Raw genomic sequence first — 19,620 nt, 5'->3', positions numbered from 1 at the left:
ATAACCTGGAATATGTACGAATATTGAGCTGCACGAAAAGTAGATGAGACACAGCATTTAACGAGGTTCGGCTATGCCTACGTCCTCGGAGAGCAACAACAGTAACTTTTTCACTATATGAAATAATAGGGCTACAACTTTAGAGTTTACAATATGTGAGGCTCACTGAATTTTCTCTCTCTTTCTTCTTCTCTCTTTTCTTTCTTCTTTTCTCTTCTTCTTCTCTCTTCTTTTTCTCTTCTCCCCTTTCTTTCTTTTCTCCGTTGGTCACACTCCCCTTTACAATTGGTATGCCTATTTATAGGCTAATGTTTAGGCAAAATACAGGGAAGGGAAGGTTCCTGGAAGATGCAAGGAAACTTCCTGAATTGATAAATACAGGGAAGGGAAAGTTCCTGGAAGATGCAAGGAAACTTCCTCTGTGGGCTCCACCTTCAAACTTTTACAACACTCCCCCTTGGAGACCACAAATGATATGGAATATGCCTCGTTAAAAACCTTGCCAGTAAAAACCCAGTGGGACAAAAACTGGTCGAAGGGAAAAAGAGTACATAATCATGTGTAATATAAAATTCTGTGTATATTGACGCGCGTGCGACACTGCCTCGTTAAAACCTTGCCAGGAAAAACCCAGTGGGATAAAAACCTGGACGAAGGAAAAAGAGTACAGTGTGTAAGGGTCTGTATTGACAGCACGCTCCCCCTGATGCTTGGCAAAATATCTTTAAGCCATACTGTTGATCATCTGTCTGAATATCATAGTTGACACTGCTGCTGTGAGTCAATAGTGTATGAAGGTCTTTATTAATACCATGCTCCCCCTGATGAATATCTCCCCCTGAAAACTTCATGACTAGCTTTTTCCAGTAAGCGACCATAGAGATTTCCTGAGTCCGCATATCTTAGAACACTTGGGCTATTTATAAGTTCACTAAAAAAATATACCCGTATATGGTGTTATGCTTAGATTGCATCAAATATACCTCACATCATCCCAAAATGATGGTGATGGAGTTGAGCCCTATCTGGAAAATATGATGTCCGGTCTAATATACTTCCGGAAAATCATTAAAGTGTCCAACGGATAATCCTCATAAAAATACTTTAATACTTTCTTAGTATAAGCAAGAATCTCGTTGGCATAATGCTCGATCGAGACAAATATTTCATGAATTCTGCAGAAGCTTTAATGTGTTGCAATCACACTATAATCAATGTACTCACTGAGGTAATTTATGCATATTAATATTGAGTACAAATTTTGTGCTTCAAGTACATGTCCTTTAGGGACTTGCTTTATGCAATATCAATCCTCTCAACGAATTTTGTCTAAAAGGGATTAAGCTTTATGACACATTATATAGCTTTTACCCAGCTATTTATACATCTTTAGGAAATCGCTTCTGGCGATATGCTCCGTGCATTTAATAACCCTTAAAGATAATATGTTGGTCTCCGTAATTGTCTAATAAGGGGGGGCACAATTGAATCTGTAAATATGGAGAAAACCCAACATTCCTTGTTTCTGCCAGAAACAGTGTGTCATACAAAGTAGGTATATTCCCTTTTATTCCGAACACCCAAGTATAACTTTCAGTATTAACAAATTTTGGGGTTCGTATTGTGGGTTTGTTCTTTCACGTTCATTCTCATTTATAATGGAATTACCTCGTTCCATTTTGGCCAGTGATATTGTCGACATTTAATAATTGAACGTGGTTCCAATCAACACAGCCCATTGATGATTTGAGTAGCTACTCCAAAACCAAAAATTGTCATTCATCAATTCATGATCCCACCATTCTCATGTGCATGCGCATGCATCAATTATAAGCATTTCTTTGCTTTTGGGTACCCAAGCCACTTCAGGGGGCTTTTATTATGTGAGAATGTGGATTATAACCTCCATCGGAGCGTTATTTAGTAGTAGGGCGTGGATAATCTCCATTTAGGGAGTTGGAACATTGAGAACCCATATATCTGTCATGCTGCAGGCATGCCACAGATTAATACATACATGTCAATTAATTTCTGGGACTTCAACCCATATTATGGGACTTTAACCCATATAATTTGCTACGCATTAGGCGTGCATAATATCAATATTGACATGTCAAAGGATTGTCCTTTCGGGACTTCAATTCATATCATTTGCTACGCAACAGGCGTGCACCCATATTGATCACTGCTATACTCATATTCTGTTCTTATGGGACTTTAATCTGTGCAGTGTATTATCAATGTATCCATCTTACAATCTGTAAAATTTGCATTAATAATTCATGGATACATACAAGCCATTCTTTTGGAACGGACTTGTCTCCCAATTTGGTTACCTTTCAAGATAAAATATCAAATAGGTATATAAGCATAAAATAACACAAGTATTGCTTACATCCTTAGGTGGGAGAAACTTTTCTCAAGTATCATTCAAGCTCATATCAGCCCAGTAAATATAATGTAGCGCTTGATGATCTAGTTATATCCTGCAAGAGCAAAAATCACAACTCTTTTACCTCTGTCAAAACAAATAACCCTCATAGTTAGGATTACTTCATGGATTCATTCTTCAGATGTTCATTCTAAAGAAATAAAATCTCTTATGAACAGAGAGTTATAAAAAGAGAAAAAATGCAAAAATAATGTGATATTGATTGCAAGAGAAGGTAAGCAATCAGGGAAGGAAGCTGGTGGGAGCAGACAATAAGCTCTCATATCTCCTAGTCTAGAAGGACTTCCGGAGATTAGAGCATAAGATCGCCTTCACAGTTTCCTGATGTAGTGGAAACGTGATCAGGGATAATCTTGCTTCCTGAATGGATGATCAGAGATAGTCTTGCTTCTCAGGCATATTAAGTGCTCACTGATAAGAAAAACAAGTAGATATCGCATCACTAGGTATGGAGAAAACTGGATGTCGTTTGCAAAGAAAATTTCGTTAGTAACACATTTATACACAAATACAATGAATAGGTAGAACCGGTGAATTTCAAATTAACCATAGGAAAATTGCGAGATTCTCGGGATACTTTTGAAAAAGTAGTTCCGTGAAATCCATAAAGCAAGATCGGCTTTGAAAATAATACTTTGAAAAACGCCGAAAGTGCCGACAGGCATTATTAGAGGCCACGTGAAGTTTTGGACTCTGGGAAAGAAAAAGATAATATGGGGATTCGAGAAGATATTGGGGTCCTGAAAAGTTGCCACATTTTCGTCTATAGATATTGCCTTTGCAAACTGCGTTTCAACTCAACTTCCTTCATTTTCCGAGCCTTTAGTTTTTCTAAGACTTTCTTCGAAACCTTCTTAAAAAAAAATGGCTTCCTCTTCTTCCTGCCCAAATTATTTCAATTTAAATGATGCTCCCACAACTACCAGTGACGCCCAAGTTTGGCGTCCATCCTTTGTATCCAAAAATCGTCATCTCACAGTTAATGATTCTGTGATGATGAATGATGCTACTGCTGTCATAGTAGCTAGGAATTTCATTACTCCAATGGATGAAATGTTGTTGACGGGGAGATCAGAGGAAGAGGCTATTGATGACTCAATAGCTTTTAGCATTCAGAGTGCTGTTTCTGTTTCTAACATGGCTGATCGTTTGCGTGCCAGAGCAAACGAGGTTGAGAATTTAACAACTGAAAATTCGTCTCTCCAAAGAATGCTTCATGAGTCTCAACAGGAGGTTGAGAAACTTAAAGGAGAGAATAATGCCTTGTTGAAACTGGTGAGTTCGTACTCTGTTGATACACTGAGAAGGCTAGACATGCTGCAGGTCTCGAATGAAAGAATTTTGGGAGACCATGAGAAGCTCATGGCTAAGCTTAAGAGGCGCCGTCATCTTCCTTCAGAGGCTTCCAGAACATAATGTAATTTTTATAGATTTTACAGGGCCTGCAGGAAAAAATCTATCTGTTGTATGCCCCTTTTCTGTTATAATAATTGCGCATATTCTTAAACTTGCACCTGTGGTTTTTACGTTTTTTCAAAATGACGATTTGGAACCTTGTGCCTTATAGGTTCAAATAACCACATTGTCTCTCCCAAATTTCATATTTTATCGCATGGTAGCCCGGAACTTTTGGCCTGGGCACAAACTCAGAATTTATTTGCCCTTTTCAAATGGACATGAAATATGAATTGAGTAAAAGCCATGATAATATCGCAATATAGTAGTGAAGAGCATTAACTACTATATACCCACAACTTCAAGTTCAGGATCTCTCATATATTTGGATCCATGGGCTTCCGGCCCAGATATAACAAAATATGTGGGGAGCCTCAATTCATTATTTGAGGTTTATATTAATATTATCCATTTCGCAGTGTATTCTTAACAACCGGAATTCACAAAATATATTTCTTCCTTGAGGTGTCGATTATAACAAAATCGAACTTTATTAAATTCATCATCTTCTTATGCCAAAGAAATATGTGGCATACCACAATTTGCAATAATACCTCAAGGGTTGTCCATTTAATTGTTGGAACTTCAGGTTCTCAACACTGTAAATTTTGAACTTCAGGCCAAAGCCACATATTCTCATGGTATGGACATTTTTACAATTTTCTGTACATATTTCTGGACTTCAAGTCCTTACATAATTGTCCATATCTTGAGGAACTTCTGGCATCTCATTTAATTGCTCATCCATGAGTTTAAGGAACTGCAGGTTCCCTTTTGTATATAGTGACGGTTTACCCAAAATGGTTAATATTTATGCATACGTCACTATTCATGTGAATAGTACTATTCATCAAGTCATGAATACGTATCTATTCATCTGCCAGTACAGTTATCATCCATGTGTACGGCACCATGAAACTGCAGGTTCCCTTTTGTATATAGTGACGGTTTACCCAAAATGGTTAATATTTATGCATACGTCACTATTCATGTGAATAGTACTATTCATCAAGTCATGAATACGTATCTATTCATCTGCCAGTACAGTTATCATCAATGTGTACGGCACCATGAACCAATACGGTACTGTTACATCATTAAGGAACTCTAGGTCCTTATTTACATGTCAGGGATCAAGGACCCTTAAGTCCGATCACATGTTTACAAATACAGTACGGGAGAGACTGCCAGCTCTCATATTAATATCATCATCAAGGATCTTCAAGTCCTGATGTAATTGTATGATGAGGATCAAGGAACTTCTGGTCCTGATCTGCATATTGTAAAAACTCATCATACAGCACATTTAATCCATAAAATAAATTGCTGGTAAATAAATTACTGGTATGGAAGATAAACCCGCACCACACTTTAAATAAAATTAAATGTGCGGTAAAGTAAATTGTGCTTGTATGGGCACTAATTCTGCTCCATACATTTAAATAAAAGTAAAGGCGTGGACGATAAACCCGCACCACCCTTTTAAATAAATACTGTTGTATGGGTAATAAACCTACACCATACAGTAAATAAAATAAATATGCGGTAAAATAAATTGCGATAAAAATAAAATTAAATGTGCGGTAATAAACCCTACATCATACACTAATTCTGCTCCATACATTTAAATAAAAGTAAAGGCGTGGACGATAAACCCGCACCACCCTTTTAAATAAATACTGTTGTATGGGTAATAAACCTACACCATACAGTAAATAAAATAAATATGCGGTAAAATAAATTTGCGATAAAGTAAAGGTGCATGTATGGGTAATAAACCTACATCATACAGTAAATAAATGTGGGGTTAAAACCACCACCGAATAAAATAAGAAAAAAGTTAGTATTAGTAACGGTCTCCCACTGATAATATGTTTAGTATTACCAAGGGTCCATGTTTGTTAGTGGTTAGTAGTATAGATAATAGTGCAGCACAAAAATTATACCTGAGAGCTTCTCGTGCTGATAACGTGTTATAAAAATAACCTGGAATATGTACGAATATTGAGCTGCACGAAAAGTAGATGAGACACAGCATTTAACGAGGTTCGGCTATGCCTACGTCCTCGAAGAGCAACAGCAGTAACTTTTTCACTATATGAAATAATAGGGCTACAACTTTAGAGTTTACAATATGTGAGGCTCACTGAATTTTCTCTCTTTTTCTTCTTCTCTCTTTTCTTTCTTCTTTTCTCTTCTTCTTCTCTCTTCTTTTTCTCTTCTCCCCTTTCTTTCTTTTCTCCGTTGGTCACACTCCCCTTTACAATTGGTATGCCTATTTATAGGCTAATGTTTAGGCAAAATACAGGAAAGGGAAGGTTCCTGGAAGATGCAAGAAAACTTCCTGAATTGATAAATACAGGAAGGGAAAGTTCCTGAAAGATGCAAGGAAACTTCCTCTGTAGGCTTCACCTTCAAACTTTTACAACAAGAAGTTCAAATTTCGTAGCAAACAGAGGAAACAAGCTAACCCAAAACCCACTTTCTGCATTGGCTTCTGTGAGTCCCATCGATCAAGAGATCAAGCTTTTCAGAGCGGCGAAGTTAGGGTTTTGTGTCAATCTGATCGGGTAGGTGAACATTGTTGAATTCTCAATTTCTTCATGTTCTTGTCTTTTCAGTATGCAATTCTTTTCGAAACAGTAATCTTCCTGTTTTCTTTTCTGTTGAACAATTTAAGTTTTCGAAACCCTTTGCAATTGTTTGGTTACTCTTAAGGAGCTTAGGAAACGGAGGAAAATTTAAGTTTTCGAAACCCTTGCCTCAATTAGTGATATTCATGGACTGCTTGTGTTATTTTTTTCGATTTTATTTTTAGTTGTAGTAAATTAAGGGTGTGAGTTGAAGAAGGTTATGGCACCGTCAGATGACTCAGATGATGAGAGCGAGCATTTGCCAGATTTTGTTACGAATTACCATTTTATAGACGACGAGGATGTACCCGTCTCTTTTCATGTTTTGCCAATTGAATGGAGTGAGGGTAAGAGGCAGGATGGCAAGACTCGGCAGATATCTATGCGTGGCACTGCTGATAATGGGCTTCAGAGAATATATATGCAGGTTATCGCATGGAAGTTTGACCTTTCCAATGTGGATCCTGTGATCTCGGTGCTCTCAAAGGAAAACCACTGGGTCAGGCTTCAGAAGCCAAGGAAGAGCTTTGAGGACATAATAAGGTCAATCTTGATAACAGTGCAGTGCCTTCATTATGTGAAGAGAAATCCTGAGACATCCAGCAAATCTTTATGGGATCATCTATCTAAAGTTTTCAGGTATCTTTCAAACGTGTAAACATCTCCTGTTGCTAGTTTTCTTAGCCCAAAGTCTGACAGTTTCACTTTATTTGCAGCTCGTATGAGGTCAGGCCGTCGCAGAATGACCTGGTGAATCACATGCCTCTAGTTAGTGAAGCTATTAAATGGGATGATGCCTTAGCAAAGTCCAAGGTTTTGTCTAGTTCTTTTCTTATCATTGTAACTGTACTGAGTAATTAGCCATTATGGGGATTTTAGTAGGATTCAAGCTTTCTATACTTGTTTTTCTTTAACTTGGTTTGATCTCTGTGTTATTTTCACTCTATTGTTATTTCCTGTTTCCTGTTCTGAGCCTTCTGCATGAATTATAAACTATCTTTATGTTTATGCACAGTTAATTAAATGACAGATTGTGTTTTGAACAGTTTTTAGTCAACTTTCTTAAAGAGAAGCCCATGAAGAGGAAACTATATGATGAGGTCATATTCTCTTGCTTATTTGTTTACTCTTTCATTAGCACACTTTTATCCCTGAGTTCTTTTATTTATTTCTCTAGTTTGGCTTTTAGTTTCATGTTACAGTGTTTGAGCCAGTGAATTCATTGGATTTTCAGGACATTCAAGCTACAGAAAAGCCCGGGTTTATAGTTGATGACCTGGAAGATTATGTGATTGATGTTGAAGACGAGTCCAATGATGATGACAACCTGTTTGATTCTGTTTGTGCTTTTTGTGATAATGGTGGAGATCTTTTGTGGTATGTTCTCGTGTTGTCTAATTTCTATGATAATAGTGATAATCTTGGCATTATTTAAAGAACTTAGTTTCCTAGAATTAATGGTTTAAATGTATGTGTTTATTTTTTCTCTAATACAGCTGTGAAGGGAGATGCCTAAGGTCCTTTCATGCAACTGAAGAGAGTGGTGAGGAATCTATGTGTGAATCTCTTGGCTTTACACAGGATGAAGTAGATGTATGCTCTTATTAACCACTTTTGTTGTAAATCCTGTTTCTTTCTATTTGGTTGTCTTTTCGTTATTGCTATTATGATTATTTTTATTTTATGTTTTGAACTTGGTAGGCGATGCAAAATTTCTTCTGCAAGAACTGTGAATATAAGCAGCATCAGTGCTTTGCTTGCGGGAAGCTAGGATCCTCTGATAGATCTTCAGTTGCCGAGGTATGAATTCTTTTCTACCTAACTGTTAGCATGTTCACTTGATTAGTTTTAGCAAGTGGCACTCTAATATGAAATATTGTTATAGTTATTCTATTTGTTCGTGTCTTAATGAAGCAATACTCAGTACAGTTTTGTTATTATTTCTGTTCTTTTGATGTGAAGTGTGCTGCAATTTCGTTATTATTTAGCAAATGGCACTCTAATATGAAGTGTGCTGCAATTTTGTTTTCTTTGGATGTGTGGCAACGTGATGAGTTATTCAGAAATGAGCTGTTTGGGATTGTTTTCTAGTGTTTGGTCTACTTGCTCCTTGTCTTCTGCTATGCTCTATTGCTCTTTGATTATACTTATATTTTTCTATCCTTTGTTGTGCTTGTCGTGATGTTGTCTTCCCTATTTCTGGGACCTGGATCTTTTCTTAAGTGTGTTTGTAGTGCCCAATTCATCCTTTGTGCATTATTTCTGGTTGGCATTCTTTTCTGTTTCTTATATTAATGTATTATTCTTTTTTGACTCATTTTGCTCAGTCTAGCTAGAATAACTTTTTCTTTGCCCAATATTTTCCATATATCCCATAGCTGATTTAGTGAATTTCCCTGGCACTGATATGAATTTTAGTACATCTGTTTTAGGCTACACATATGTTTCTCTGGTTAATTATTATTTTTCTTTGAAAAAGCAAGGGATTTGAAGCCATAGGAAAGGTGAGCATTAATTGTCAGTAAATCAACTGAAAGAATGGCCATAGAGGATATTAACATAAGACCAGCCTGTTGGGAACATGTAGGGACCAATTACCATAAATAAAGAAAGTGGTACCCCTTCAACAATGGTCATCACAATGCACCTCCATAATATTTTTTAGTTCTTTGATTTTGACCAAAGCAAATTGAATCAATTACAAATATGAAGTCCCCATCTTAGAAGTAACTGAATAAATATGTTTTTACTAAAGAAATTCATTTTCTTTTGTAAAGCGTTTTGCGATTTTGTTGGTAGCGTTATCTGGATTATTGTGAACTTCTTTTATTTATTATATATATCAGCGAGAAGTTTTCAATATGTTTTTTTCTGCCTTTTCATATTGTCATCTACAGGGTATTACTATTATTCTTATGTTCGGTTTACCTTAAAGCATTTCTGTTAATTGCTGTCAGGTGTTCCCCTGTGTTTCTGCAACCTGTGGTCAATTTTACCATCCACATTGTATTGCACAACTCATTTATCAAGACAATGGAGTTACTGCTGAAGAGCTTGAGAAAAACATTTCTAAGGGGGAATCTTTTACGTGCCCAATACATAAATGCTGTGTTTGTAAACAAGGAGAGAATAAGAAAGATCCTGAGATGCGTTTTGCTGTCTGTAGGCGTTGTCCAAAATCCTACCATAGGAAATGCCTGCCACGGTACTCTTAATTGTATATTTTTTTTTGTTTGCCTTTTAATATGCTGTTTGGAGATCATGGATTGGTCCTTTACTTGTTTCTAGATGGCCAATGATTGAATTGCTTGTACCAGGGAGATTGTATTTGAGAAAAAAGCGGGAGACGTAGAAGAGGAGGATGTAATAATAAGAGCTTGGGAAGATCTATTACCTAATCGTGTACTAATATATTGCATGTAAGTATTAATTTTTCTGAACTAATTTTGTTCAATCCTTTTTTCGCTTTAATTTTTCTGAATGCTTTTTCTTTTTCTTCGGATTAGGAAACATGAGATAGTTGAAAGAATTGGAACTCCAATAAGGGATCACGTAAAATTTCCTGATGTTAAAGAAAAGAAGACTACCATTGTTAAAAGGAAGACTGGTTTTGACGAGAAAAAGAGAAAATGGACAACAGAATCTTTTCTAGATAGTGAGAAATCTGTGACAAAGAAGAGAAACCTTTCCTCTGAAGAATTCCGTAGGGGGCAAACGGCTCCTACATTGTCTAGACAGAAGCTGAAGTTACCTTTTCCTGCAAAAGTGGGTGGTAGCAAAACTAGTGAAAAAGTACCATCTCGGTTAGATATATCAAGAAAGGTGAAAGTAAATAGTTCATTGAAAAAGGAAATTAAGACTTCCGTAGCTGAGGGAAAGAAGTCCTCATTGGGTGATCAACTATTTGACTACATGAAGGGGTCTGAGCAAGTGAAGTCAGGGAAGCAGGGTAAACCTGATGGTGAGTGTAATTCGGCAACAGTTAATCCTGCTTCAAAGAAGTTGAGCAGTGAAGAACCATCTTTAGATGCAGCTTCAGAGAGGAGGTAACTATTTCACTCATTGTTACCAATTCTATATATCTGTTTATCTACTTTTCACACTTAAAAAAAAAAAAATTAACATTACCTCTTTCATCTAATGTATGTGTATATGGTACACCTGTAATTTAACATCTCTCTCTCACTCTCTCTATACACGAGCACACACACACACACACGTGTTTGGTTACTTTACAAGGACTTACCATGGCTGCAGACAATTTTGATTTGAGGTTTCATTCATGTTGTGTAGTTGTCTGATTTATTTCTTGCAATTCAGATTATTGGCTTTAATGAAAGATGCTGCATCTTCAACACCCCTGGAAGATGTTATAAGAAAGCACAAAGTTCCATCTACTCATGCATTTTCGTCGAAAAATGCTGTGGAAAGGAACATTACACTGGGAAAGGTGGAAGGTTCAGTTGAGGTAGTCTAAACTGAGAGAATTTCAACTGTTATTCTGGACACTGAGTTTTTATGATTTCTTTTATCATGCATTTTGTAATGTCGCCCATGAATATTTAGGCTATTCGAACGGCGTTACGGAAACTAGAGGAAGGATGCAGTATTGAAGATTCAGAGGCTGTTTGTGCGCCTGAGATTCTTAACCAGATTTTTAAGTGGAAGGTGGTTTCCTATTTATGTCTCACTTTCCTACAACTTATCTTAACTTGGGTGTTTAGGCGCAGATTATTTATATTAATTTATAGGTTTCCTGCATTAAGGCTTGTTGGTATGTGTTCCTTATATGCTAGACTTGTGCTTCTCAGCTATATGCGTATTCAGGTTATGCTTGGTTTGTGTCTCGAGTAATGGGGTGTAAACTAGCCAAGTGAAACCAAATATCACAGTGCTCAAACTTGCCTTGATTGAAATTGGTTGAGCGTTAGGAAATCTTGATTAACTATGCTCTAAGTTGTGCTTTGAATGTTATTTCCAGCATGAGGTTGGCTTGTATGTGAGATATGCTGAACTTGAGTTCAACTTAAGTTTGGTCAATGTGTGATGTGAGATAAGCTGAACCTGTTTTTTCTTTATCTTTTCTGTTTGAATTTGTTATGCCATTTTATTCATATGTAATATTTGTAATATTTGTTATGCCATTCTATTAAAAAAAAAAGAGTAACATTTGTACTAATGGTTCATTAGAAAACGGTCGTGCTCTCTTGCTGTCCCATTAATATTATTGACTTACTTTGATGCAGAACAAGCTGAAAGTCTATCTTGCACCTTTTTTGCACGGAATGCGCTACACTTCCTTCGGTCGCCATTTCACAAAGGTGGAAAAACTAGAAGAGGTAATCTGGTTGTGTTCATGTTTTAGCTATTTCAAAGTTACACAGCACTTTTTTGTCCAGCACTTTTTTGTTATCTTATTGTTTTGGCTTGCACTACTCAGCTTATTTTGTAAGGTAATATTCTTAGAGGAAACTTGCAGTTATGGACATGTCCATCCCAGTCATGTTGATACAATCACTTATGCTCAAGATAATCTTGACATTTAAAAAATTGCATGGTTGTTTTTTTGTTTCTCCAGTCAAGGACAATGAGATCACTGCATCGACTGATGGATTTCTTTCTTAATTGTTTTTTAATGAAAACTTTACTAGTGGACAAAGTCAAGAAGTTGCAAAGTAATTGCCAGTCTAGGACAAGAGGTTCAACTTTTAGATGAAAAGTACAATAATCCCATCTTCGAAAATTCTATTATGACATCCCACCGAATCACCCAAAAAGCTCTCTATTCACAGAGTGGTGTGGATGTTTGTTTACTCCTGTTTTCACATAAATGTTTGTCTTATCTGCTTCTGTGTTTTTGCCTTTGCTTTAATAAATTTCGATTCTTCTCAAAAATTTTTTTTTTTTTTTTGCCTTTCTCTTTGACACAGTTTTACCATTTTTTAAATCTGATCTGCACACCTTCCCTTTATTAAATTTGAGCTGTTGAGCGTGGATTATGAACTCCATGAATTCTTGAAGAATTCTAAAGTAATAATTTGGTATGTGCAGATTGCTGATAGGCTCCATTGGTACGTAAAGAATGGAGATATGGTAAGTTTGTATATGTTTTTCGTTGTGGTTTAAGTACATTGGTGTATGTGAGTGCACTATGTGTTGTAACAAGAAATATCTTCTGGATGCTGCTTGGAGTTATGCAGTTGATAATACTCTCGTATATATTCCTGATGCTTAATGATCTGAATTGAATTATGCTTATCCAAATTATAGTCATGCATGATTTTTTATTTGAATGGTCGGTTATTTGCCTCTGTGTATTCCTTTTTCAGAAGCTTCTTAGCATCTGAAGCTGTAATCACTGTTCACATATACGCCAACTCAATAGATCATTATAGTATATTTGGCATTTTGGGTTTCTGACTACATGGACTAAAACTGCAATACAAACTGTTGCAGTCTTGCAGCTTTATATTTATCAAATATAAAGCATATCAGTTTTTCGTTTAGAAACTACCACTAGGACCTTATCATCTTAGTGATAGCAGAAGTGTCGGTATTTATTCTTGAAAAGGAAAAACTTAAGGAGATGAATGTTTTACACTCCCTGCAAGCTGTGCTGCACTTCTTTGTGAGGGAACACTATTCGTGGGAAGGAAGGGTTTGGGTAATTTAGTGTATTTCTGAGGACTATTCCAGGGTTCGTATGGAGGAGCTTTGTGCTTTGGGACAAGATCAGATTTTAGTCAATAACATTGGATTTGGAGATATTTCTTTTCATATATTTTTGTTTCTGCTTGTCAAGTTTCTATTTAGGCTGTCTTTAGATGTATTTTATTTAGTGGATTACTTGTCCGTGGTTTTTTTTTTTTTTTGTACCTGGTTTTGGAATCAATAAATTCTTAAAAAAAGAATCTGATTATATTATACTTTTATTCTGCAACAAAAAAACCTATCATGATACTGAACTTTGGTTTGACATGACACAGTTGATTGGGCTATAATTATATTCACCACAGAAGTCATAAGTTAATAGTTTCTTTAAAAATCATTTTTTTGTTCTTCAGTACACATTAAAAGAATAGAAAAGATAAATTCTGTTGTTGTGATTCCATAATAAATGGGATATCAATATGGGATCACGAGCCTTAGGTTGTTAGATATGATTGCTAGTGGCTTGATTATTTTAGTATTTTATGTACTTTTTCGGTGTTCATTACATCATCAAATTATTGCTCACCCGATTGCTTACGGTCTCAATGAACAGATAGTAGACTTCTGTTGTGGTGCTAATGATTTCAGCATCATAATGAATAAAAAGCTTGAAGAGACGGGGAAGAAGTGCTTTTACAAAAACTATGACTTCATTCAACCGAAGGTAATCGTCATCAATATCAGTCCTAAATATTGGTCAATTCACACACATCAATGTTATCCTTAAAAAAAACATGCATCATGTTATCAATGATATACGTGTACATGATTGCATTGGTCACCAGTGTTCAACACAGTTGAACATGGAATATGATGTATGGTAGAAACTAGAATGGTGTTTGCAGTATCAGAAGTTACTAACTGTTTATAAGGGTCCGAACCACTTGCTAGAAATATGTACGCTGGTTAGCTTTATAGTTTATCCCGGAAGTTGCAGTTGTGGGCTTCAGAGTCAGAAAATAATGAGGTAGTGAGGGAGAAGGATACCTACACTTAGTGGCGCTGTGTGATGACAGGGCATGCTTCATATATTATGCAATAAAAAATGATAGGAAATACTGTTCTTTATCAGATCTGTTTTCATCCATTAAATGATAAAACTTCTGAGGGCTAGGGATATGAGACAAAATATGTGCCTTTACTTATTGCAAATGGTCGGGACCCTAATTTCAATGGTTTTTAAGGGTCCTTATATATTTTTGTCTTAGAGAGACTCAATGTTCGTTAAGTTTCTAAGTCTTCTACTATGTGAAATTCTTTATGAGTCTTTGGGGTTTGATTTGAAGCTTATAAATAATTCCATTACTTAAGATTTTGATGAGTAAAATATGAAGAGTTGTAAATGGGTTGCTGTCTTAGTATCTCTGTCTATGTTTTCTCCTATTTCTTCTCCTGTTAATTTTTCCAGTTCTCAAATTTTCTACAATTATGAAACCCTAAATTTGTTTGTTCTTTCCTTAAAGTTATTATAATTTCTAAAAGTTTTGCCATTTATAGGCCCAGATTGCAAAATTGTTCTGAAGAATCACGTACTGGGATGTGGTTATATATTTTAAGACAATTTATTATCAAAATAAGTGTTTTTGGGCTCTGATATTGGGATAACTCTGTCATACTTTTCAAATAATGTGTAAGGGGACCTATGGTAGATATGCAAGTACAAAAAATCTTGTACTTCCACTGTGAATGCCTACCGTATTTCAGACTTTGGGTTTATGAGGTTTGTAATTATAGTGAAATGCAAATTGTACAATCAGCACTTGGAGTTTATTCCTAGTTCTTGATTCTCTTCATCCTCATTTTTTGCTTAAAAAAGTTACTGTGATTAATTTTGTTTCTTATGATTGTTTGCATATGTCACACCTTATGTTGGGTAGTAGGCGTTGTGTGTTTGCATTTTGGTAATTTACAGGCTTATGAAACAGAAAAACTGGGAAACTGATCGTTTTATGTGGATTTTCATTCGGCAGAACGATTTCAATTTTGAGAAGAGAGATTGGATGACTGTTCAACCAAAGGAGTTACCGTCAGGGTCACACTTGGTAGGAATTGGGGCCTGTTATTTGTTGAAGATGTTTGAGTAATTGTTTCACTCTCCCTAACTTTGCTTCTTGAGCAGATCATGGGGTTGAACCCTCCTTTCGGAGTTAAAGCATCTTTGGCAAACAAGTTTATTGACAAGGCTCTCGAGTTCAATCCAAAGATTCTTATTCTTATTGTTCCACCAGAAACTCAAAGGTAGCTGCTTTCCATTCTCTCTCTCTCTCTCTCTCTCTCTCTCTCTCACACACACACACACACACACGCACACACACACACACACACAGAGAAATGCATCAGCATGGGCTTGCCTTTGAGTTGGACTTAAATCTGTATATAGTTTCTCTTACAATTGGGTCTGTTATTAGGTTAAATGAAAAGAATTCACCTTATGACCTGATTTGGAAAGATGAGCGGTTTCTGTCAGGAAAGGTAAAATGAGTTGTGTTTGTCCTTGTGGCTGAATCTTAATTTTGTGAATCAAAATTTTTGAATGTGAGTTTAATGGTTGCATGTCCTCCTTTCAGTCATTCTATCTCCCTGGATCTGTTGATGGGAATGACAAACAATTGGAGCAATGGAATGTGACGCCACCACCCCTGTATCTTTGGAGTCGTCCTGATTGGTCTGCTGAGAACAAGGCTATAGCTGAAGCGCATGGTCACAACTCTGCATCACAAGGGTTTATGGAAGAAGATCAATCTGACTGTCTAATCCCTGATCATTCAGTAGTTAATGATGAGCATTATGGTCAAACACTTGTGCAGATGGATGATGATCCCATAAAGACTGATAGTCCCAAGGATGTTGCAGGAGGGTCAGTTGTGACGCAGGTATTAGAGGGGTCTTGTAAGATCAGTGTTGACAGAGATGGCCATGTGAGTCCTCGTCATGGAAAGAACCACATTGAAGAGATATCAGGGAAACTTCAGTGTGGTGGCAGAGAAGAGCATCGAAGTTGTATGCTTGAGAAATCTTCAGAAAAAAAACTAGATGGTGTAAAGGTTTCTGGTAGTGAGATACGAAAGGAAATGCTGCCACACACTGAGCCTGCTGAAAAAGGAAATCAGCATTCTGAGCCCAGCAATTCTGGTTCTAATATGGAGATAGAAACTACTGATAGTGGGACCCACGCCAACGTTGCTGATGATACAGGCAGAAGCTTAGCCATGAGCAGTGATGAGGCGTACTCCAGTCTGCCTCGTAGATGGAGCATTGCTGCTAATTCTGGTTCTGGTTATAGGGCTACAAACGTGGAGCAACTGTTTGTGGGGCACATGAGGGAAAGGTCAGATCGCCTTGGTTATGGACCATATTTGAATCAGGTAGAAGACCCATTTAGGAGGGAGTCTGACATACGCTCGCAGGTTCGCCTTTATGGTCGGCCAGATTTGGATCCTTTAAGAAGTAGTTATCAAGTGGGTCAGAATCCTGTAAGTGGCCAGATTGGATCGTATCCCTTTACTTATGGCCATACTCATTTTGGTTCAGCAGCTGGGTCATCTTACAGAAGTAATACATCAGCCATGCAGCGGTATGCGCCTCGGTTGGATGAATTGAACCACATGAGGATGGGTGCCTTAGGACCTGAGCCTAGTTTAGGATATGACCCGCACGTGTTCAGTAGCAACGTCCCTTTTGATCCCAGGGCACCCCGACCTGGTCAGCATGGTGGCCCCATGGGGTTTGCTCCTGGTCCTCACCAAAGCTATTCAAGCCAAAATTCAGCAGGTTGGCTGAACGAGTAAAGTATGTTCCATGTGATCTGTAGGTTTTGGCTTCCGTACATAGATTAGCATATGCTTATGAAGATGTATTGTAACCTTTTACTTCATTTCACTGTACTATTTTAGTTGCTTCTTGAAGTGAAACTTTTTTTAACTTTCTATTGCTTTGTCCTTCCATGTTTGCCATCCCGTTTTAATTTCAGATCTTTATATTTGCGCTTCTGTGGTCATGCCGTGTTACTGTTATTTGAAAATGCCTAGATGATCACAATCCCTAAGGTTGTGTTTGGATGTGGCATTTTGAAGTGGGAGAGGAAGGTGGTTTTTTGCTTATTGCTCAGAAATCAAGACGATTTTCTTAAATCCTTTGGTTTTGTTTAACTTGTTCATAATAAATAATGAGTTAAACAATTGAGATCATAAATAAAAATAGTAAGTATATAGCGGATTACATCCTTTGGTTAAATCAAATCTTTCAATTTCACTATGCGATAAATTTTACCAGTGTTTGGTATTGCGGTGTTGTGAAAATAATAACTGTCAAATTTGCTATGAGAAAAATCAATTGTGAGAGAAAGCAGTTTGGTGTTTGATAAACTTTTTGTTAAAAGTGGTGTTGGTACTAATTCTAGCATAATCAGAAAATGATTGTTGTATAATTATTAAACCCAACGCCTATTCGAAACTGATTCATACATAATCAGAAAAAGAAAGCACCTTATTAGCTGTTTTTCCTTATAGCTTTCTCTCACAACAATTTTTAACAATAAATGATTTTCTCGTAATTTACCAAACGAGTTGGGCTTCCGAAATTTAAAAAAAAAAAATCACTTATCATTCAAAATAAGCAACGTCAAACGGACACCAAATTTTGCTAGAAAGTTAATCCATTGTGAGGTACACATTCTTTGCAATCCTTTTTACTTCTTTGAGTTTCAACTGTCAAATGTAATTATTAAACTTACCACCAATAAAAGAAAAATAACTCATTCAATGAAAAAGTTATTACACGTGATATAATGTAATTAATTGAAAATAGCAAAATAATGAAGTGCTATCCTCTTCTTCACCCAAAGAGCCGATGCTAGTTGCAATTAAGGCCCAACTAACAAGGTTCAACATTTTCCGATTTATTATTTAGAAAAAAAAAAAAAAAAAAAAGGTTTAACATTTAAACGAAGGCAAAACATTGCCCAAAGTTAGGTGTATTTTGAGAGAAGCTAAGGGAGAGAGAATACCAAAAAAAGAGGAAGGAATCAAGAAATGGATGGTGAAATCAACAACTTCATCAAGGTATGGATCCTAACCAACACCTCTCTATGTTATTGTTACTACATAGCAGCTAAAATCCCAAAGGGCATCATCAGGCTCATCTCTCTCCTCCCCATCTTCTACATCTTCATCATCCTCCCCTTGAATCTCCACTCATTCCATCTCTGTGGGCCCACAACTTTCTTTCTGGTTTGGCTTGGCATCTTTAAGCTCCTCCTCTTCTCCTTTAACCTTGGCCCTTTATCCCCAACCCCACCAACACTAGTTCAATTCATCTCCATAGCTTGCCTTCCCATTAAAATCAAACAAAACCCACCTCAAAAATCACCCCAAAACACAGATCAAAACCCTCCAACCCCTCAAAATAACAAAAACCCATCTCACCAAACCACCCCAAAACCCAAGAAATCTGTGAACCCAATTGATCAAACCCTCACAAATGTGCCCAATAAGTCAATTTTGCTGGCCATAAAAGCCTTGCTTTTGGCTTTGGTCATTAGGACATATGAATATAGACCACATTTACACCCGTACATAATCTTGGCTCTGTACTGCTGCCACATGTACCTTGGCATAGAACTTGTGCTGGCCTTGAGCGCCGTCCCAGCTCGAGCCATACTTGGATTTGAGCTCGAGCCGCAGTTCACCGAGCCCTACCTTTCCACTTCGCTTCAAGACTTTTGGGGCCGCAGGTGGAACCTCATGGTCACCAACATCCTACGCCCCGTCGCCTACGACCCCGTACGCCGTATATCTATGCGTATACTTGGGCCTCGGTGGTCCCGGTTCTTGGCTGTGATGTCCACTTTTGCGGTCTCAGGTTTAATGCACGAGGCGATATACTATTATCTCACACGTGTGTCTCCCACGTGGGAAGTGACGTGGTTCTTCGTCCTACATGGCGTTTGCGTGGCGGTTGAGGTAGAGATGAAGAAGGCGGCGACTGACAGGTGGCGGTTGCACCCGATGGTTTCGAGGCCGTTGACAATAGTGTTTTTGGGTGTGACAGGCAATTGGCTGTTCTTTCCTCAGTTGCTGAGAAATGGTGTGGATTTGAAGGCTATAGATGAGTATGGGATTATGATAGATTTTGTCAAGGCTCATCTGCCCTTGCACATTATTGGTGCAAAAGATAGTTGATTGATACACACTTCATGTGTAGGTGCTCATTTTTATGCCAAAAGGATCCATTGCTCAATTTTATTTTTTTCCTTTTATTTGTGACATAACTATTACATTAACACAAAATTAGTTAACAATAAAAAAAAATTATATAGATAAAAAATTACATCATATAAAAATTTAAAAATTCCTAATACAAAATTCTGTC

General features: G+C 37.0%; 2 protein-coding genes across 2 annotated transcripts; both read left to right on the top strand.

Moving 5' to 3' along the window:
• LOC18778228 (protein ENHANCED DOWNY MILDEW 2) lies at nucleotides 6,081-17,186 on the top strand. Its single transcript, XM_020561322.1, has 19 exons — nucleotides 6,081-6,477; nucleotides 6,726-7,179; nucleotides 7,257-7,353; nucleotides 7,587-7,640; nucleotides 7,775-7,917; nucleotides 8,037-8,133; nucleotides 8,242-8,340; nucleotides 9,498-9,745; nucleotides 9,858-9,959; nucleotides 10,047-10,586; nucleotides 10,861-11,008; nucleotides 11,107-11,208; nucleotides 11,787-11,879; nucleotides 12,592-12,633; nucleotides 13,805-13,915; nucleotides 15,222-15,293; nucleotides 15,371-15,489; nucleotides 15,660-15,723; nucleotides 15,819-17,186. The coding sequence occupies exons 2-19, from the start codon at nucleotides 6,761-6,763 to the stop codon at nucleotides 17,037-17,039; spliced, it is 3,771 nt and encodes a 1,256-aa protein (XP_020416911.1). The 5' UTR covers nucleotides 6,081-6,477; nucleotides 6,726-6,760; the 3' UTR covers nucleotides 17,040-17,186.
• LOC18779145 (long-chain-alcohol O-fatty-acyltransferase) lies at nucleotides 17,810-19,488 on the top strand. Its single transcript, XM_007211363.2, has one exon. It carries the CDS (start codon nucleotides 18,282-18,284, stop codon nucleotides 19,428-19,430), a length of 1,149 nt encoding a protein of 382 aa, XP_007211425.1. The 5' UTR covers nucleotides 17,810-18,281; the 3' UTR covers nucleotides 19,431-19,488.

This window comes from Prunus persica, chromosome G4 (assembly GCF_000346465.2).
Source record: "Prunus persica cultivar Lovell chromosome G4, Prunus_persica_NCBIv2, whole genome shotgun sequence".
Taxonomy (NCBI): Eukaryota; Viridiplantae; Streptophyta; class Magnoliopsida; order Rosales; family Rosaceae; genus Prunus; species Prunus persica.
Note: the sequence above shows the minus strand (reverse complement) of the source record. Positions and strands in the feature narration are given on the sequence as shown.